This window comes from Agelaius phoeniceus, chromosome 9 (genome assembly GCF_051311805.1).
Source record: "Agelaius phoeniceus isolate bAgePho1 chromosome 9, bAgePho1.hap1, whole genome shotgun sequence".
In the NCBI taxonomy this organism is placed as follows: Eukaryota; Metazoa; Chordata; class Aves; order Passeriformes; family Icteridae; genus Agelaius; species Agelaius phoeniceus.
In genome coordinates, this window is record NC_135273.1 from 20,378,074 (window position 1) to 20,394,701 (window position 16,628).

The 16,628-nt window shown below is 41.9% G+C and overlaps 2 protein-coding genes across 5 annotated transcripts in view; both read left to right on the forward strand.

Moving 5' to 3' along the window:
- Nucleotides 1-3,084, forward strand: part of SEC24C (SEC24 homolog C, COPII component) — a 37,843-nt gene extending 34,759 nt beyond the window's left edge. For all 4 annotated transcript variants that reach the window (XM_054637109.2, XM_077183213.1, XM_077183214.1 and 1 more), the window contains one exon: nt 105-3,084. In XM_054637109.2, coding sequence (XP_054493084.2) covers nt 105-245 — 141 coding nt within the window. In that variant the 3' untranslated portion in view covers nt 246-3,084. The remainder of the gene's footprint in view (nt 1-104) is intronic.
- A 959-nt stretch (nt 3,085-4,043) lies between these two features.
- Nucleotides 4,044-9,604, forward strand: POFUT4 (protein O-fucosyltransferase 4). Its single transcript, XM_054637003.2, has 3 exons — nt 4,044-4,784; nt 6,039-6,664; nt 8,683-9,604. Exons 1-3 carry the CDS (start codon nt 4,086-4,088, stop codon nt 8,828-8,830), a joined length of 1,473 nt encoding a protein of 490 aa, XP_054492978.1. The 5' UTR covers nt 4,044-4,085; the 3' UTR covers nt 8,831-9,604.
- The last annotated feature ends 7,024 nt before the right edge of the window (nt 9,605-16,628 follow it).

Consider the following 16,628-nt stretch of genomic DNA (forward strand, 5'->3'; position numbering starts at 1 on the left):
TGGAGTTTTGAGCATTTAGCTTTTTGCTCTGTTTTCCCCATGAAGATTAATTCTAATAGCTACTCACTGTTGGTTTTGTTCTTGTTTTGTTTGGTTTCTTGTAGTTGATAATTGTGAAGCAAGAAGATAAGCTGGAAATGCTGTTCAAACACTTTCTAGTGGAGGACAAGAGTCTGAGTGGGGGGGCTTCATATGTGGACTTCCTGTGTCACATGCACAAGGAGATTCGGCAGCTACTGAGCTAGAGCAGTGAGTGGTGCTAGAACTCAGCAGTGACATTTCAGTCTCCACTAATGACCTGATCAGAAGGCCCAGCGCCCTCAAAAAGGACAACATAGAAATCTGTACAATTCCATAATTTTTAATACACATTGCATTAGCAGAAATCCTTTCAACCTTTCCCAATCCCATATGAGAGATGAAATATTTTCCTGGTGAGGGCTAAAAAAAGAAAAAGGCCTTTGATACCAGGTCTTTTATTTGCATCTAAATTGTTTCCTGTGCTTGGCAGGAGTTCACCCCCCACCCCACCCCATGCTCGCTAATCCTGTTGTAATGAATGTAGGGTTTTTTTCAGTTCACTGTACATGATTCAACATTGGGTGAAAAGCGATAACTCTTCAAAACTTCTGGTAGCTGCTGTGCATTTGTGTGGGTGTGTGTGCATGCTCCAAGTGTGAAGAGGATGCACAGGTGGGGAGGGCAAGAGGCAGGTCAGGTGATGGGAGCTGGAGCAGCCAAGTATTTTGTGTCTCCTTTAAAGAGAGAAGCATGATCTATCAGAGCACAGATGTATCATGTGGCTGTCCAAACCAGAAAGCCATGAAACATGAAATGAGTGGTAAGCCAGGAAGGCAGCAGGGCAAACTTCTCTCCACAATCTTCCCCGTACTATAAGTTGCTGTGCAGAACTGTAATGGAGTAATCAGTAGTTAAGTGGGCAAAAATCAACAGCTTCTGAGCAGTGTAGGGGTAGAGACGGTACTTCCTGTTGACATGTGTGGTGACTCCTTTCCTTCTCATTGCACGGCTCTGTATTGTCCTACTCAATCCATGTTCCATGACCTCTCCTGCAGAGTTTACCTGTCTGTCAGATGGTGGTGGGAACAAAAGCTTCTTAACCTTAAGCAGAAAATACCTTTAACAAGGTGACGAGGGACTGTGTAGGAACTGAATGATAAGGAAGTGGCCATTTTCAACCATATTTTTGTGAATCATAGCCAACAAGCAGGAATTTGATTTATACTGACATGAATTTGAGATTGCTTTGTACCCAGGAACACAAGGAAGGGGATACAAAACCTTAAGATTTAGACTACTGTAATAGGTATTGCAAGTACCTGATTTCGGCTATTGACAGCACCTGGGCCATAGCAAAGAGTTTCATTACTGGATGTTTATACCCTCCACATTCTGTCTACTGATCAGCTTGCACAAAACCTTTTATAAGCCTGTTTGTTAAACTAAAATACCTCAGACAGATTAATCCATCCACTTTGGCTGCTCTGCTGCTTCATTTTGCAGGGGTGGATGAGAAGACTCCTGTGAAGAGGGAGCTAGTGTAATCAAATTCAGAATTCTAAGGGCTTTGTTTATTTACTTTTGAAAGGGGGCTTGTATATTTTAACTTGAACACTTAACAGGTGTTCTTCCAGTACCCAGGAGTTTAAGCTACCAATAGCACTAAAAGCGAAAGGAAGAATGTGGATGGATTAGAGAACATGTTATCTGGGCTTGATATTTCATAGGAAAGTCCTTGTTAAGATCGGAAAAATATCTGGCTGTGGTTTTCGTTCCATATCCTGTAGCATGTATATAAATCCATTTTTCTTCTAATGCTGCTAGTTTGTCTTCCCTCCCATCACTACACAGAAAGGGGAACATGAAATTGTAATGTAGAAACTCTTTCAAGATGTAGTTGACAGAACTTTCAGCGGTTTTGTATGAATGTGGCTGACTTTTTACTCCACATACTGCCTCCAACCAAAAAATCTAGAGGATTTTTAATCAGAGGGGGAAAAAAGAACTTCCCAGGAATATAATGCACAGCAACCACAGACTTCCACAAATACTAATTTCTAGTATTAATATTGGGGGGTGTGGGGGTGGAAATGAAATCATGAATGAACCTTTCATTTTCTTCACTTGTTTTTCCAATGCATCTTTTAATTTGTAAAGAAATAAAAATATATTAAGATGTATTTTATGTCATTGTTAGTAAATAAACACTGCTTATTTTTCCAAACCCTGTATTTTGCGGGGAGGGGGGAAATGGGAAGGGCTGAAGTCTAGCTCATTGATCCTTTACAATCCAATCTTCTGCTAACCAAGTTCAGTCTTTCTTTTTTTGTCGTTGTTGTTATTCGCACTGAATGATAAGAAATTCAACAAGAGTCAACAGACAAAAGGTACTGTTTAATCTCAGTGTTCCTTTATTTAGCTGATTGGTTTTTTGGACTTTCTGCCCTGTCTGAACTTCCATTTCACAAAGAAATTCCCTTTTTTTTTCTGACACAGCTTGAGTCATTGATTGGGTGGGGGGTTTTTTGGTCTACTTAAGCAAATATTGCCCTTACCTTGTGACAATGTCGAGGTAATGACTTCAGCAGTCTTAAAAGAGCTCATATTTCAGGGTTAAAGATACCTGGGTGAATTGGTTGGGTTTTTGTTTTTTTTTTTTTGTTGTTGTTGTTGTTGGGTTTTTTTGTTTGGGTTTTTTTGGGTTTGTTTTTTTTTTTGGGGGGGTTGGCTTTGGTTGTGGGTTTTTTGCTGGGAGTGTTGCTAATTGCAAAAATAAAAGTTCAGAGTGAACTGGCATTGTTATCTTGACTGTACCCATGATATTGGTGTTGTACAGTTTGCTGATAGCCTTATAACAAATCTGTATGAAAGCACAAGACAATCATTGCTAAATATCCGATAATACTAAATTTGCTGTCGAATATTTTTGAGATTCCTCTCCTATAGAATGTACATTATGTCCAGAATCTGCCATAGAACTGGTGTGATGATGATGGGCCTTGTGGATCTTGTACATTTATTGTGTGGAGTAAATTGTGCAGCACATTCTGATGCTTGTGGAAATTGCTGTGGAGAGCCCGTGTCTGTTACCTTCTCTCTGGGCCCAGGTGGAGGACACTGTGGTGCTGTTGGAGCAGGCCCAAGCAATGTCTACACCTAACTTCTCAAAGGAAAGGAAAACTATTCCCTCTCTAAGTTGTTTCTAACATAGCTGAAAATACTTCTTTGCCTTGTGTCCATACTAACTAATGTCCTGTATTATAACTGATAATTCATAAATATTATATTGTCTCTTAAGAAGTTAATGTGAAGCTTTTAGCAATTATGTAAATGAGCAACTGAGTGGTAATTCCGGAATATGTCTGTTGGATTTACATAGTGTAGCACAAACCACTCTCCCATTTACAGAATATTTTAATACTGTAGGAATTATTCAAGGTTTGTATAGAAAAGCAGCTTTCAAGGGAGCTTTAAAATTACCTGTAGATATTAAAAAAAAAAAAAAACCAACAAAACAACAACCAAAACCCCCAAAAACCTAAACAGAAGATTTCTGTTAGTAAAAGTTGTTTTCTGTTCCTTCCCTTTATGGTCTCCAGAAGGAGCTGAGCTGGGGGCTCTTTCTTGTAACAGCTGACCGCTTGCTTGGTCCAGGAGCCCTCTCTCTGCGGGTGCGTTCAGTCGCGGCATGCTGTGCCTTCGGGGAGCAGCGGCTTTCTCGCTGTCAGCTGCAGGTACTGCGGGGCCCTGTGTTAGCGCAGATGGATGCGGCAGAGGCAGAGAGGCTCACAGCAGCTTCAGCCATTGTACAGCGGGGTTGGGAGGCAGCTGCGCACAGGTCACCGCGTCGGGCCGCTGCAGCAGGGCTGACGCCGCCCCTCCGAGCCACTTGAAAGGCGCGCTGACAGTCCGAGCTGAGAGCGGCGGGGAAGGCGGTGCCGCTCCCGTCCGGCCTCCTCCGGCCTTTCCCCGCCCCGTGACGGCACCACCGGGGGCGGGCCCAGCATCGCTTCCTGGGGCGGCGGGGCGGGCCCGCGGCACGGCCCGGGGCTGGCGGGCCGGCCATGGGGGGCATCGGGCCGGGGTGGGGGCCCGCGGGCCTGTGGGTGACGGTGGCGCTGGCCTGGAGCGCGGCGGTGGCTCTGGCCGCGGAGGAGCCGGCCGAGCCGTGCGGAGCGGACGGGTGGGCGCAGGACGCCGTCCCGCCGGGCGCGGCCTTCGTCGCCGCCGCGTCGTACCGGGGGCCCGGCAACGACGACACGCGGAGCAACAAGGAGCTGCCCATCCTGCTGTGGTGGAGCGGGAGCCTCTTCCCGCACTTCCCCGGCGACACGGAGCGCATCGACTGCCCCCGCGGCTCCTGCCTCGTCACCCGGAGCCGGCGGGTGGCCCGGCACCGCCGCACTAAGGCGCTCATCTTCTACGGCACCGACTTCAGGGCGTACGAGGCGCCGCTGCCCCGCCTGCCCCACCAGACCTGGGCGCTCTTCCACGAGGAGTCCCCCATGAACAACTACGTGCTCTCGCACTCGCCCGGCATTCGGCTCTTCAACTACACGGCCACCTTCCGCCGGGAGTCCGACTACCCGCTCACGCTGCAGTGGCTGCCCGGCACCGCGTACCTGCGGGCCCCGGCCGTGTCCCTGGCCGAGAAGGACGCGTGGCGGCGGAAGGGCTACGGCCCCGTGTTGTACATGCAGTCCCACTGCGATGTGCCTTCGGACCGGGACCGCTACGTGCGGGAGCTCATGAAGTACATCCAGGTAGGTCGGCTGAGTGCACGGGAAAGCTGTGGCGTGGGGCTGCTCCCCTCTACCGCCTCGTTTTAATGAGGTTTGTTTGTCCTTGTTTTTAGCCAAGACACGAATCATAACGGGATGCATGCTGACTACAAGCTGGACAGAAAAACTAGTTGTATTCCTTCCCAAAGCGTGATCTAGACTACACCGCATGTCATTAGGTAGGCCTGATGCAGATGTTAGATGTGGAGTTGGCCGCAATCGGGATCAGTCGCAAGCTGGGCAAAGCCTGAATAAGTTCGGTCTTGTGGATCAAGTGCTAGAAGTTGCTGAAATCTCTGGATTTTGAAGTTAGCATACAGGAAGGCTGTCCCTTTACAAGCCTCGCTCCCGTTTGAAAGTACAGGACTGAACTTATAAGGCAGGTTGCTCTGTTGTGAGAATCTGCTCCTTACATAGTGTTTCTATGATGGCTTGTACTGCTATGGTACAGCTGATGGTGAGTAGCTTCATAAAGTAAAATAATGGTTTTTCCAAGCAGGAAAAACTGCATTTTTTCTCTTAAAAAGTGTGAAAGATATTAGATTGATTAAAAAAAAAAAAAAAAAAAAAAAGTTGTTTTTAGACTTTGCCAGAGACTTTTTTTTCTAGTGGTTTCTGTTGTTTCTATTGGTCATGATTAAGTTACTGTGTAAGGTCATCATGTACTGAGTAGTGAAGCAAAGGCAAAATAATTTCTTAAAAATTACTGTCTTCTCAAAGTATGGTGCAGGTTCCAGCTAAAGCATGTTGTCTTGTATTTTTAGACAGTATTCTCTTAGCTCCCTGTATCAGTTTTTCTCAGTCTAAAAAATGGAAAAATTCTGTCAGCTTGCTGAGACTGGCTGGAACTCTGTGTAATAACTGTTTGGAAGAGCACTATGTCTCTTAAGTAGAAAGAGAATCTTTAAACTGACATAGAGTCAAATGCTATTCTTTACTTGTCAGTTTCTGATTTGTCCAGAAATACATTTTTGGGTGGCATCTGCGTGCTCCCCTTGCCCCTCAGTCTGTAGTGTGGCTAATGTTGCTTTTGGAACTCAGCACTTGGTTTTCTCTAAAGCTTGTAGAACTTGGACTCTAGGAATAATCTCAAGAGAAAGACCTTGGAGTGAAAATGAAGCTAAATTAACATAGCTACGAACTGATCCAAGTTAGGAATTTTACAAGAACTACAAGGTCTGAAAACAAGTTCCGGGGGAACAAATCACTTTGTAAAGATGCTGTTTGTTATTTTAGGTTGACTCCTATGGTAAATGCCTGCATAACCGTGAGCTCCCCAGTGAGCGACTGAGAGACACTTCTACAGCCACTACAGAAGATTCTGAATTTATGACTTTTATTGCCAGGTACAAGTTCCATCTGGCCTTGGAGAATGCCATATGTGATGACTACATGACAGAGAAGCTGTGGCGTCCCATGCACTTGGGTGCTGTCCCAGTGTATCGAGGCTCCCCAGCTGTGCGGGACTGGATGCCAAACAACCTCTCCATCATTCTTATAGATGATTTTGACAGCCCCCAAGAGCTGGCAAAGTATCTGGATTTCCTGGACAAGAATGGAGAGGAATATTTGAAGTATCTAGAGTATAAAAATGCTGGTGGAATCAAAAACCAGTTCTTGCTAGAGAGCTTGGAGAAGCGGGAGTGGGGTGTGAATGACATGACTCTCCCCAATTACCTGAATGGCTTTGAGTGTTTCATCTGTGACAAGGAGAACACCCGGGTCAAAGAGGAACAGGAACACAAGAAATCTCATGGAAAAATTCCAGCTCCCAGACCTCATATAGCTCAGTTCAAGCACATGGGATGTCCTATGCCAACCCCCGGGTTTGGAAGTGTTGAAGACCTCTCTGGTGGAGACAGGTAACGTGCCAATATTATGCTTTTTGAAGGGAGAAAAAGCTTCAAGTAACAAGAGCTGTAACTTTAATAACTTTTTGTACTTAAAGGAGTTCTTGTTACTTCTCCAGTTACATTTTGTATTATGTCTTGTGGGTGGTGTAGGGGGTCCTGCTAATACTGTGTAATGCTGAGGCTGAGCGAGAGGCTTGGACAGCAGTGCTAGCAGTTCAAGTCGAGTGTGACACTCAGGATATTCTGTTAAAATGCTCTGTTACCTCAGGCAGTGGGGTTATCCTTTGTCTATCTTAGCCTCTTTGCTTGAGAGAGGGATGTTTTTCAGTACAGTGGTGGTAAAGCACTTGGCAGCCCTCAGGCAAAAGCAGCTCTGTAACTCCTTACAAAGTACTGCGTTACAACGGGGTTCCCAATGTTCACTGCAGGCCTGGTTGACTCCTGTAGACTTCAGAGCAGAAATTAGGCTCACCCAGAATACAAGACTTAATGCTGTTTTGTGCAACAGAACTCTGGCTGTGTTCAAGGATGCCACTTATTTAGGAGAGGACTGTGCAGGAGAGAAAACAGATTGGCTTTTTTCTTTGTAGTGTGCTGTGCATCACCCTACTCTGGAGAGTTCATAGGAGATCCAGCTCCGTAGGTTTTCTGTTTGAGCATCAGGTGGCAGTAGAGTAGTACCTGTGGAGGCACACACAGAGTTGCTGCCGGTGCCATGTGCAGACCCAGGTGCTTCCATCATTCTTCACAGAGGTCATCAGCAGGGAGTTTTGAACAGCTGGTCCATAATTCAAGCTACAGTTTCATCCCAGGGAAGTTTCCGTGTCTCACTGTTACTCTCCTCATCTGTAGGCATGAGATGTGTCTGGAAAAATTGTTCAGGGGAAGCTTTTACATTCGCTGCTATTTACTCTATAAAGATATGTGTCCATAGTTCCCAAGGCATGATCGTGGGCATCTCCTGTTAAATACAGTAGTTTCTATCTGATAAGCATCTAAGCTTTACCCATTTTTATTTGCAAAATGGAACATGACTACTTGTAATTCTAACTGGTGTAATAATAGCATAAAATTGCCATCAAAACATTAGCTAAGCATACCCATATTTTTGTCTGAGTTTGACAGTAATGTTATTTAACAGTGTGATCAATTTAGATGAATGCCTACTGAGCCAGTCTGTGGAGTGTTTTGTTAGTTTAGAAAAACATTATTGTGAAAAAATGACACAGATCTAGTGGGGATACAAGTGCTAGACTGTATGCAACATGCAGGGTCTGACTATAAACACATTGTGACTTGTGGTTCTGGAGCCTTCTGAACTCAGAGGACAACAAAGGAGTTTATGTTAGAGCATATACCCAGTTACAGTAAGGTTACATTACACATTTGCATGCTCTGTAACCTTTATTCCCAGATGTAATTTGTTTTTAGGGTTGATAAATATGCTGAATTCTCAGAATGCTGCTGCAATCAGAATCTCTCTTTGTGTAGGTGTATGTAGCTGGAGCACTATTACACCTTTAGCTGTATATGTGGGGATCTGGTTTCTCAATCCTTATGCTTACAGCTTCACTTGTATTTGGACTGCTGGGTTTCACTCCCAAGTAAGCTTAAGGAAGAAAGCTGTAGAACAGGCAGTTGTATGTGTCAGGTTGTGGTCAGTCACTACAATCTACTCTCAAAATAATATAAGTACTCTGTGATAAATTTTATTATAATAGAAGTTTTTATTCTCTGCAATTAGTAATTTAGTCTCTGTGGTTAACACGATAGTGATAGTATATACTGATACTTCTAGAATGTGGTAAAGCTAAAAGTGAACTTATATTTGCTACAGTGAATTTTCAAAGCAAGTTTCTTTAAATGACTTGGAGCACAGTGGCACACTAACAACATTCTTTGTTATGACCATCTCTGGGCCTGTTTTCATCTTAAGGGAAAGAAAAACATGGTTTCAGTGCTATTACAGCTGCAGACTAATTTGGGGCTGTTAATTATTTGTGATGATGTTTCTTTTTTTGTTTCAGTTGGAAAGAAATGTGGCTGCAGGATTATTGGCAAAGCCTTGATCAGGGTGAGGCCCTCACTGCTATGATTCATCGCAATGAGTCTCATCAGGGAAGATTTTGGGACTACATGCATGAGATTTTTCTGAAGAGGACAAGGCAACACTGACCCATCTTTGTAAGAGCTTGATTTGAAAATTGCATTGAAAGTTGAGACTGTGAATTCTTACTCACTTCAAATGTTTGCCTTGAAAAAACAAAACCAAAAAAACTCTCACAGAGACAATTTTTTCTGGTGCATGAAGTGAGTAAGTTTCTGTTATGATTGGATTTCAGCAGTGGAAACATTAGTAACTGCTTTGGTTTGAGTTTCAGCTCTGTGGTGTGAAGCCACTCCTGGCTTGCAGGTGTCAACATGTGGGGCAAAAGAGGAATTTACTCTCCTTTTGCATTTGCTGTACGTATATTGTGTCTTACATGACTTCAGGCTCTTGCTCAAGTGCCCTAAGATATTTCAGGGATTTTTTTAAGTCTTCAGACTATTAGTTGTTTTTTTAAGTATTTTATCAATCACATATTCTCTTCATTAAGATGTACTTTTAGTTGCTATTAACAAATGGCTTTTCCAGTGAAGGAATTACAAAAGACACATCTGTGAAGAGCAATCGTGCCTTATGAAATTGCTGCAATAAAGTCTATTCTCCCCAAGTAACATGCCTCAGATACTGCTCCTTTTCAAGCTAACTGAATAACTATGGGGAGGGATAGTCACTTAACTCTCAGCCTAATTTTCCTCTTTTGATGACTTAGCAGGTCATATGTACAATGGGATGGGAGAACAAATTATTTAAGCTGCAACTTTCAACCAAGTATTTCACACCAGAAAGTGTATTACCTGGTATTGTGTAGAACAAAATAAAATTCTATACTTTGGTTCTTTTAAGTTTCCATCAAATCTGAAATCTGTAATCTCAATTTACTGTTATCTCCTTAATGCTACCAATTCAGAGGCCTTGGATTTTTTCCTTTTGAGTATGTGCAACTTTCTGCAAAAACAAATACATTTTCACAATGGTGCCTTTGCAGTGGTCTCTACAGTTTGGATACAAGTCTTGAAGTCTTTGTATGCTGAAATGGGTGATCAGAGCCAGGTGCACTGAGGTGGTTTTGTATCTCTGCCGACCTTAACACATTGTGATCCTGGTCTGTGACCAGAGTTCCTGAGTGACAACTTGTGGACTGATCTTCTTGCTGCATAGCCTGTATTGCTTACAGGTATAAATTCCACTGTTCCCTGCCATAGTGAGTATCTTTCTGAAATAACTGATCTTGCAGTGGAGGGAAACTAATTAATTCAGGGTCAAAGGTTTAAATGCATAGGCAAATATGGCCACACTCTAGTGATGTCTCTGATGGTATAATGCTATTTTCTTTTTTCGTTTCCCCTTCTTCAGAAGTTAACTACTGACTAAAGAGCCAGAGTTTATCTGTGCTTAAGACAGTTTGTTGGTAATGAAAGTCTACATTCTGTTGTGTAAATTGATGTTGTAAGACAGTTTTTGCAATTGCTATGGGAAGTTTGATGTCTGTCAGTAAAAGTTAGGAACAGCAGTGACTCTACATTCTCTTCCTAATTACATCACTGTCTATTGCTTAGTGCTGTGTGCTTCACTTAATATCTTTTTCTTTCCACTCAAATTCCCCTTTATAATGTTATAGATATGGGATTACAGGTATCATACCAGTATAAGTGATGATCATCTCCATGTTTGCCTCTCAGGTGACATAACAATATTGCCATGTTAAAAATCAGGGTACCTTGACAAAGACTTCAGACCCATGACTATCACTGGATTTTTATAAATGTAGAAAATGCATACAGTGTACATTGTTCTCACCTAATTGTTTTTAGGAGAAGAATGGTTTTTTATCTCCTCTAGTAACATTAACAAGTGATTCTTCAGCTAAAATGTATTTATCAGTATTTTAAGTTCCTTTTTTTCAGTTATTCAGGAGACATGAATACCTAAGAGAATAACCATTAAACTGGATGACTCAAATCAGATTAAAAATTACAGATGTGTGTTCAGGATTGAAGAGGCCACTTGCTGGAGAAGTAAATTAAGATAAAACAAATTAAAGCTGCTTTAGTTCTGAATATTGACTTCTGCTAATCAAGTTAATGATACTTAGGTAAATTGTTTGAATTAATGCCTTCAGTTGCATCACTTCATGTTTCTGTATAGAAAATAATTCAGTCTTCTTTAACTGCATTCTCTTAATTAGCTATATCTCAAAACACTTTCTTATTCAAATGTTTGGTGGACTAGCCAGGAGCAATTGTGATCTTGCTTTTTGTACTAAACATAAAAAATAAGAACCAGGTACTAGCACATGCTACTTTTACTCTTTTATCCTGTAATTTAAGTAGATTTTTCAGAAGTGCAGCATTTATAGTAATTTCCAGGTCTATAATATAATGTATCTACTGTTGCCAAAATTAGACATGCTACATTTAAGGCACTGTCCTTACATGAGTAACAGGAGGAAGTACCAGTATAAGTATGTGCATCAGCACCTGCTTAGTCCTTGCTGAGTGATCTCCAAAGCCCCATTTTGTCTTCCTGCTCAGAAACATGAGCGTGTTTCTCAACTAACAGTAGCATTGAAGATATGGTGATGCAAGCTGAATAGTAGCTAGCAAAGTAGGTAAAAACTTATTCCTTGGGGCTCTGATTTGTTCATTAGCCATTTCACAACCGAGTATTCCTTCACCACTATATACTTCATGTACTCAGTGTATTACAATCAACAGCCAACAAGGTTATTTTGTTCGTCCTGCAGGCTTTCTTTGTTGCTTTGCTCTGTGTCTGTACTACAGAAGGCTGTTGCTTTGGGCTTGATGACTGTTGCCAAGCATGAGTATTTTTGATTGCCATCTATCTTCTTGAAGTGTGTATGGAAAGAGTACAGATCTGAAAGTAACTTATTACAGATATTCTGTGGGTTTTGTCTGGTTTTCAAAGTACAACTTCCAGTTTGTAGTTGAGTCACAAGTCACTTGATAGCTTTATTTTCTGAGTGTTTAGTGTCTTCCTAGGTTTAATTGTTTTTTGCAGTCTTAGAGATGGTGAACTTCTCAAAAGGTTATGAGTATTAGCTACCACTCTTAGCTGTGAAGCTCACCCAAGCCTTGTTTCTTTTGTATCTGCAGTGGTTTTTTATGCAGTGCATGGTTTGAATACTTTGTGTAGCTGCCAGGCAAACTCTGCAGGGACAGGAGAGGTGGGAATCCTGCCCAGCTGGATAAAGAGTTGTGGTTGCAGTTGTGTTCAGTGCTGCTGACCGACCTTCACAGCATCTACTGCTCTGCACAGCAAGGACTACAAAATGTTGAGTAAACATTTTGCCATGGCTTTGCTTTCATTCTCTCCTGTTATTTGGAGGAGACAGGAGGAGAAGCTGGGTCTCATACCTTTGAAGAGTTTGCAGTTAATTTACTTAATAATGCATTTGAAAGGATTGCTATCTAGTGCCAACGTGTACTGCCAGTCATGGCCAGAGTGAATTCAATTTACCCTCCTAGTTGTCTGTCTGCTAATGCAAGCGTGTGAATGCAGACAAGGAGGAAGGTCACTACAGCATTATTATTTTGAGAAAAGTTTCCTGATTTCTGTTCTTGGCTAACTGAATTTCTCACTGCTTTAAATCCAGACCAGCAAGATGGTGGCTGAATGTCATCACTCAGATTGTGACTACTGGAAGGCTACGTGATACTCAGACTGAACATGATAGATTCAATAGTGCAGGTTGAACAATTCAACAGTTCTTACAATGCAGGCCCATATTCATAAAAACTGATACTAATAAGGAATTTATCAAAGATAGCAAATATTGAAGATATTTACCCGTGTAAACGCTTTGGCAGGATCCTGCAGACTAGGGTGAGTGGCTTCACTGCTTGTCATGGATTGTGCCTGTTTACTGTGTGACTAGAGGGAGGCTTTCAAGGCTGTCAGGATAGCTTTATCCACTAGCATTACTGTTCTAAAAATAAATATCTCCTCATTACTGCTCACATGCAACACCAGTAGATTCTATTGATGCTGTGTCTCAGAATTGACTTGACAAGCTAGAATACATGTATGCCCTCTGAGAGGTGAGAGACAAGAAACAAATAACTGACTGAAGGTTAAAAATCTAGCAGTCCAAGGCATTGCATTGATTGGGCAAGCCACAGTTCTCATTCTTCTGCCAAAACTGATACCACATGTTGCCTATTTTTTCAGTTAGAAGTTGATTATTTAATTTACTGAACTAGTACTAGTCTGCATTTTCTGTCCTTTAGCAAGGACTGCAATTTGTAGGAAGCATATAACCTCACTGAAGAATATTGATTTGATAGCTAACATTATGATTTCTAGAACTCAAGAAGTTCAGAGTTGCCTTTGAGTTCAGAAAGAGTTGCCTTTTCTTATTTCAGTCACTGTAGTAATTTTCAAACTGAAAGATCTCTGGGTCCTCTGTAATGGTAAGTAGAATGAGATCCAAGCAGCAGTGGATGTATATGTTTAGAGGGAAAGGAGAATGAGCTGCTTTCTCTGGAAATGGTCTGCAAAGTGCAGCAGCTGCTGGAGAATCAGCAGAAATGCCACTCTTGCATTTTGACTGAGGGTAGCTTTAAGTGATGTGGAAGAACAACTTCTAAAGGACTGGGAACAGGATAAATTGAATTGAAACTCAGCCATCAGGGACATGAGTTTTAGCAGGCATTGCTGTGTTAGACAAGTAGCCATCTGCCTCGCTTACTGTCCTGCCATACACACTCCTCAGCCATAGTCCCAAGAGAGCCACTCCCTTAATCATTAGTTGTCATCTATTTGGCTGTATTTAATTAAAGTTATTGATGGATCTCCAGGCACCTTCTGGGAAGTTGTATTAATTGGAAACATACAGGGTGCCAGGTTCCTTCATTCTGCCCAGAGACCAGAGACCTCTACTGACAGGTTGACATTAATCAGAGATAAAATCCTTTTAGTGATACGACCAACTGAGCCAAAGCCTGCGTCAGGCTTTAACAAACTGTACTTCTCTTTATGGTCCATTGTCTCAGAGCTGCCAGGGAGAGATATATGGCCCTGCAGAGGGATTAGGAAGGATAGAGAGGAGTGGAGCTACAGGATTTGTTCCAGAACTCTGACACCACTAGCATCTTCGTTCGTGTGCTGTTAAATACATTTTTACTGCAGAAAAGACCCATTTGATGTGCAAGTGTCTCAGCTAGAGATGGTACTGGGGATCTTGGAACGGATCAGAGCAGATGATAATACTTTGTGGCATCTTTGAGCAAATAAGGAGGCACAGGTAATTTGCAGTGGAAATGGACTGAGTTTCCTAGATCCTGGGAATTAGGGATGGCAGCTCAGAACTACTCAGGATGACAGGAAAATGCAGGGCAGCTGATCTGATTGAGATAGTGCAGTGCAGGATAAGGGTTGTTGTGGGAGTTGGGATGGGGTGTGGCACATCTAGTTGTGAGTGCATGAATATATTGTGCTAATATTTTCCAAACACAATAGCTCAGCAGGCAGGAGTTAAGTCTGAACCACCTGGAATCTCAGCAAACTGGTTACTTTCACTGCTAAAGTTAAAGTGGAAGTGCTTTAAATTTTAAGGCATCTCTAATTAAATTGGTTTAAGGAGGTCAGGGTGAGACAGATGAGAATAAAGTGTGGTTGGTGAGGGCATTGTGAACTGGTATGGTGCATTCAGGGTACATTTGTGTGAATATAGTGGAATTTATCTGAAAGCTGGATCCAGGCAGTCAAAAAGACATGGATATCAACTCTATTTTTTTTTGCCAATACAGCGGATTTCTTAGCCTCATACCCTAACTGATTTTTAGGTAGTATCTGGACATTTTACATAACTACACAGGAAGTGAAGAATACATGGTGTAATTTCTCATCTCCTAAAGAGGTATTTAAGATAGCAGTCTCATTTTAAAGGGTGTATTTTATCACAGCATTGTTTTTAATTGTGGCATAGCATTTACTGTAGCATCATATGTGGCCCTTATTCAGTTGTGATATATATTCTTTTCAAATCTAGTATTAATAGTTTAAGGTCTGTGTTTTATTTTGGTTTTGACCAGCTGAAACGCAAGCTAGGATTCAGCTTTAAATGTGTCAATACAAGAAAAAAAATGTTGTAAATGCTAATTAGCAAAAGTTTTACGTGGTTTCTATAGTTGTACATTCAGGATTCACAGTAAAACATCTCTGGGGTTCACTGTTGAGGGAATTTAGTTTCTGACTGTCCCTATAAAGTCATCACTTCTGTCCCATCCATTAGTGACTTGGTGCTATCAGCTATACAAAATATAGGCTGTAGAGGCATTTGGCTATTCAATAACACAGCCTTTTTGTAGTTCTGCATTCTTCCTTAAACTTAATGTGTAATATAAAAAAATAATGTTTAATAATAAAACTGTGTCCTGCTTCAAACATCTCTGCATGGTGTGTGCAGACACCCATCATGTACCGTATTCTGTCTGCTTGGGAATCTCTTATGCTGAGGCTCCAATATGGGACTGATGCCAAAAAATTAGTTCTAATGCAGACAGCAGTAACTTACAGGAAGCTATTACAATTCTCCTTGTGTAGTTTGCCTTTCTCTTTCTCAGCCTCCCCTCCTACCCCACCTCATTTTTCTTGGAATTACTTAAATGAGAGATCAGCTTTTGAAGGTGAAAGGACTTGAAGGTGCTGCCACCATTAGCTAATGTAATTTGGGAAAAGGGACGCTGATTTACAGGGAGTGCAGTTCAGCTTTTCTTATATCACAGTACTTTTGTCTTTCCTTGTTACTGTTTCTTGCCCATCCAGTTAGACATTGCAGGAGGCAAATGCAGCAGGGGAAGGTGGGTAGCTAGCAGTAAGGCAGGAAGGGTAGCTAGAAGAGGCAAAACCAAGAATAGCTGAACTTTACATGAATGGGAATACTGAAATGTATTTCATGTCCCTGTCTGGGATTTTCAAAGTCTCCATTGTTCAGAGTTGTACAGTGCAAGCTCTCTGGCCTAATTTGAAGGTGTCAACCTGTTTCTTCTCTACTGTCAAGCTCAAAGGATAGCTTGTTTCCTGTTTTTACAGAAAAAAATGGGAATACAGAAACATCCTGCTTACCAAAATGTTTCAGAATTGCCAGTAAGTGTTTGAATTTGGACCTTAAGAGATGAAAATGCATTACCAGAAGAGAGGTAAAAAAAAAAAAATTGCTTACTTGAACATGTCTCATACTCTTTAATTTGAACTCTTAAGTATATACTATTTTGCAAGTAACACAAAAATAATTATAGAATTGGATATACCAGGATTTATTGTCAGCAGATGCAGTAAATTCTAGTGACCATCTTGAGAATAATGTGGTATAGGTCTGGTGATGTTTAGCTCAAGTTAACGAAATTTCCAAAGTCTCTAACTTCCTTGACTAGGCAAAGGGGTGTGCTTTGGGCTTTATGTCTTGGAGGTTGAATATATTTTAATCCAAATCAGTGTCCTGTGGAAAAAAAAATGCAAAGGAAAGCATTTTTGATGTAGTCTTGTGTATATGGTCAGAGGACTCCAGCCGTTCCTGATATGGTGGTAAAATGGCATATTCAGGAACTGCTCAAGACAAGGATCTGAGTGCTTTGTGTCCCCAGTGTTCAGCATCTACCTCCTCAGTTTTGTGTATCTACCTTGTCCCTCCTGCTGTGCAGAGACCTGTTTGTATCCCAGCCCTTGGAATGCTCCTGTGCCTTCTGTATTCCATGCCTTTTTCAGCTGGGGACAGAAGCCCTCCAGAACCTGCCAGATCAGTTGGGGACTTCCAGGACCTGGGGAAGAAACTTCTGGGAACAGGAGTTTTTTCCACCAGAGTATGAGGCTGTGGGAACGATGGAAGCAGCAGTTGGAACTGCATTT

Bases quoted from the DNA above. Each gene is read 5' to 3' on its own strand.
- POFUT4 (XM_054637003.2), top strand. From the start codon at position 4,086: ATGGGGGGCATCGGGCCGGGGTGGGGGCCCGCGGGCCTGTGGGTGACG. The intron at 4,785-6,038 runs GTAGGTCGGCTG...TTGTTATTTTAG, and splicing joins AGCTCATGAAGTACATCCAG to GTTGACTCCTATGGTAAATG. The intron at 6,665-8,682 runs GTAACGTGCCAA...TTTTTGTTTCAG, and splicing joins GACCTCTCTGGTGGAGACAG to TTGGAAAGAAATGTGGCTGC.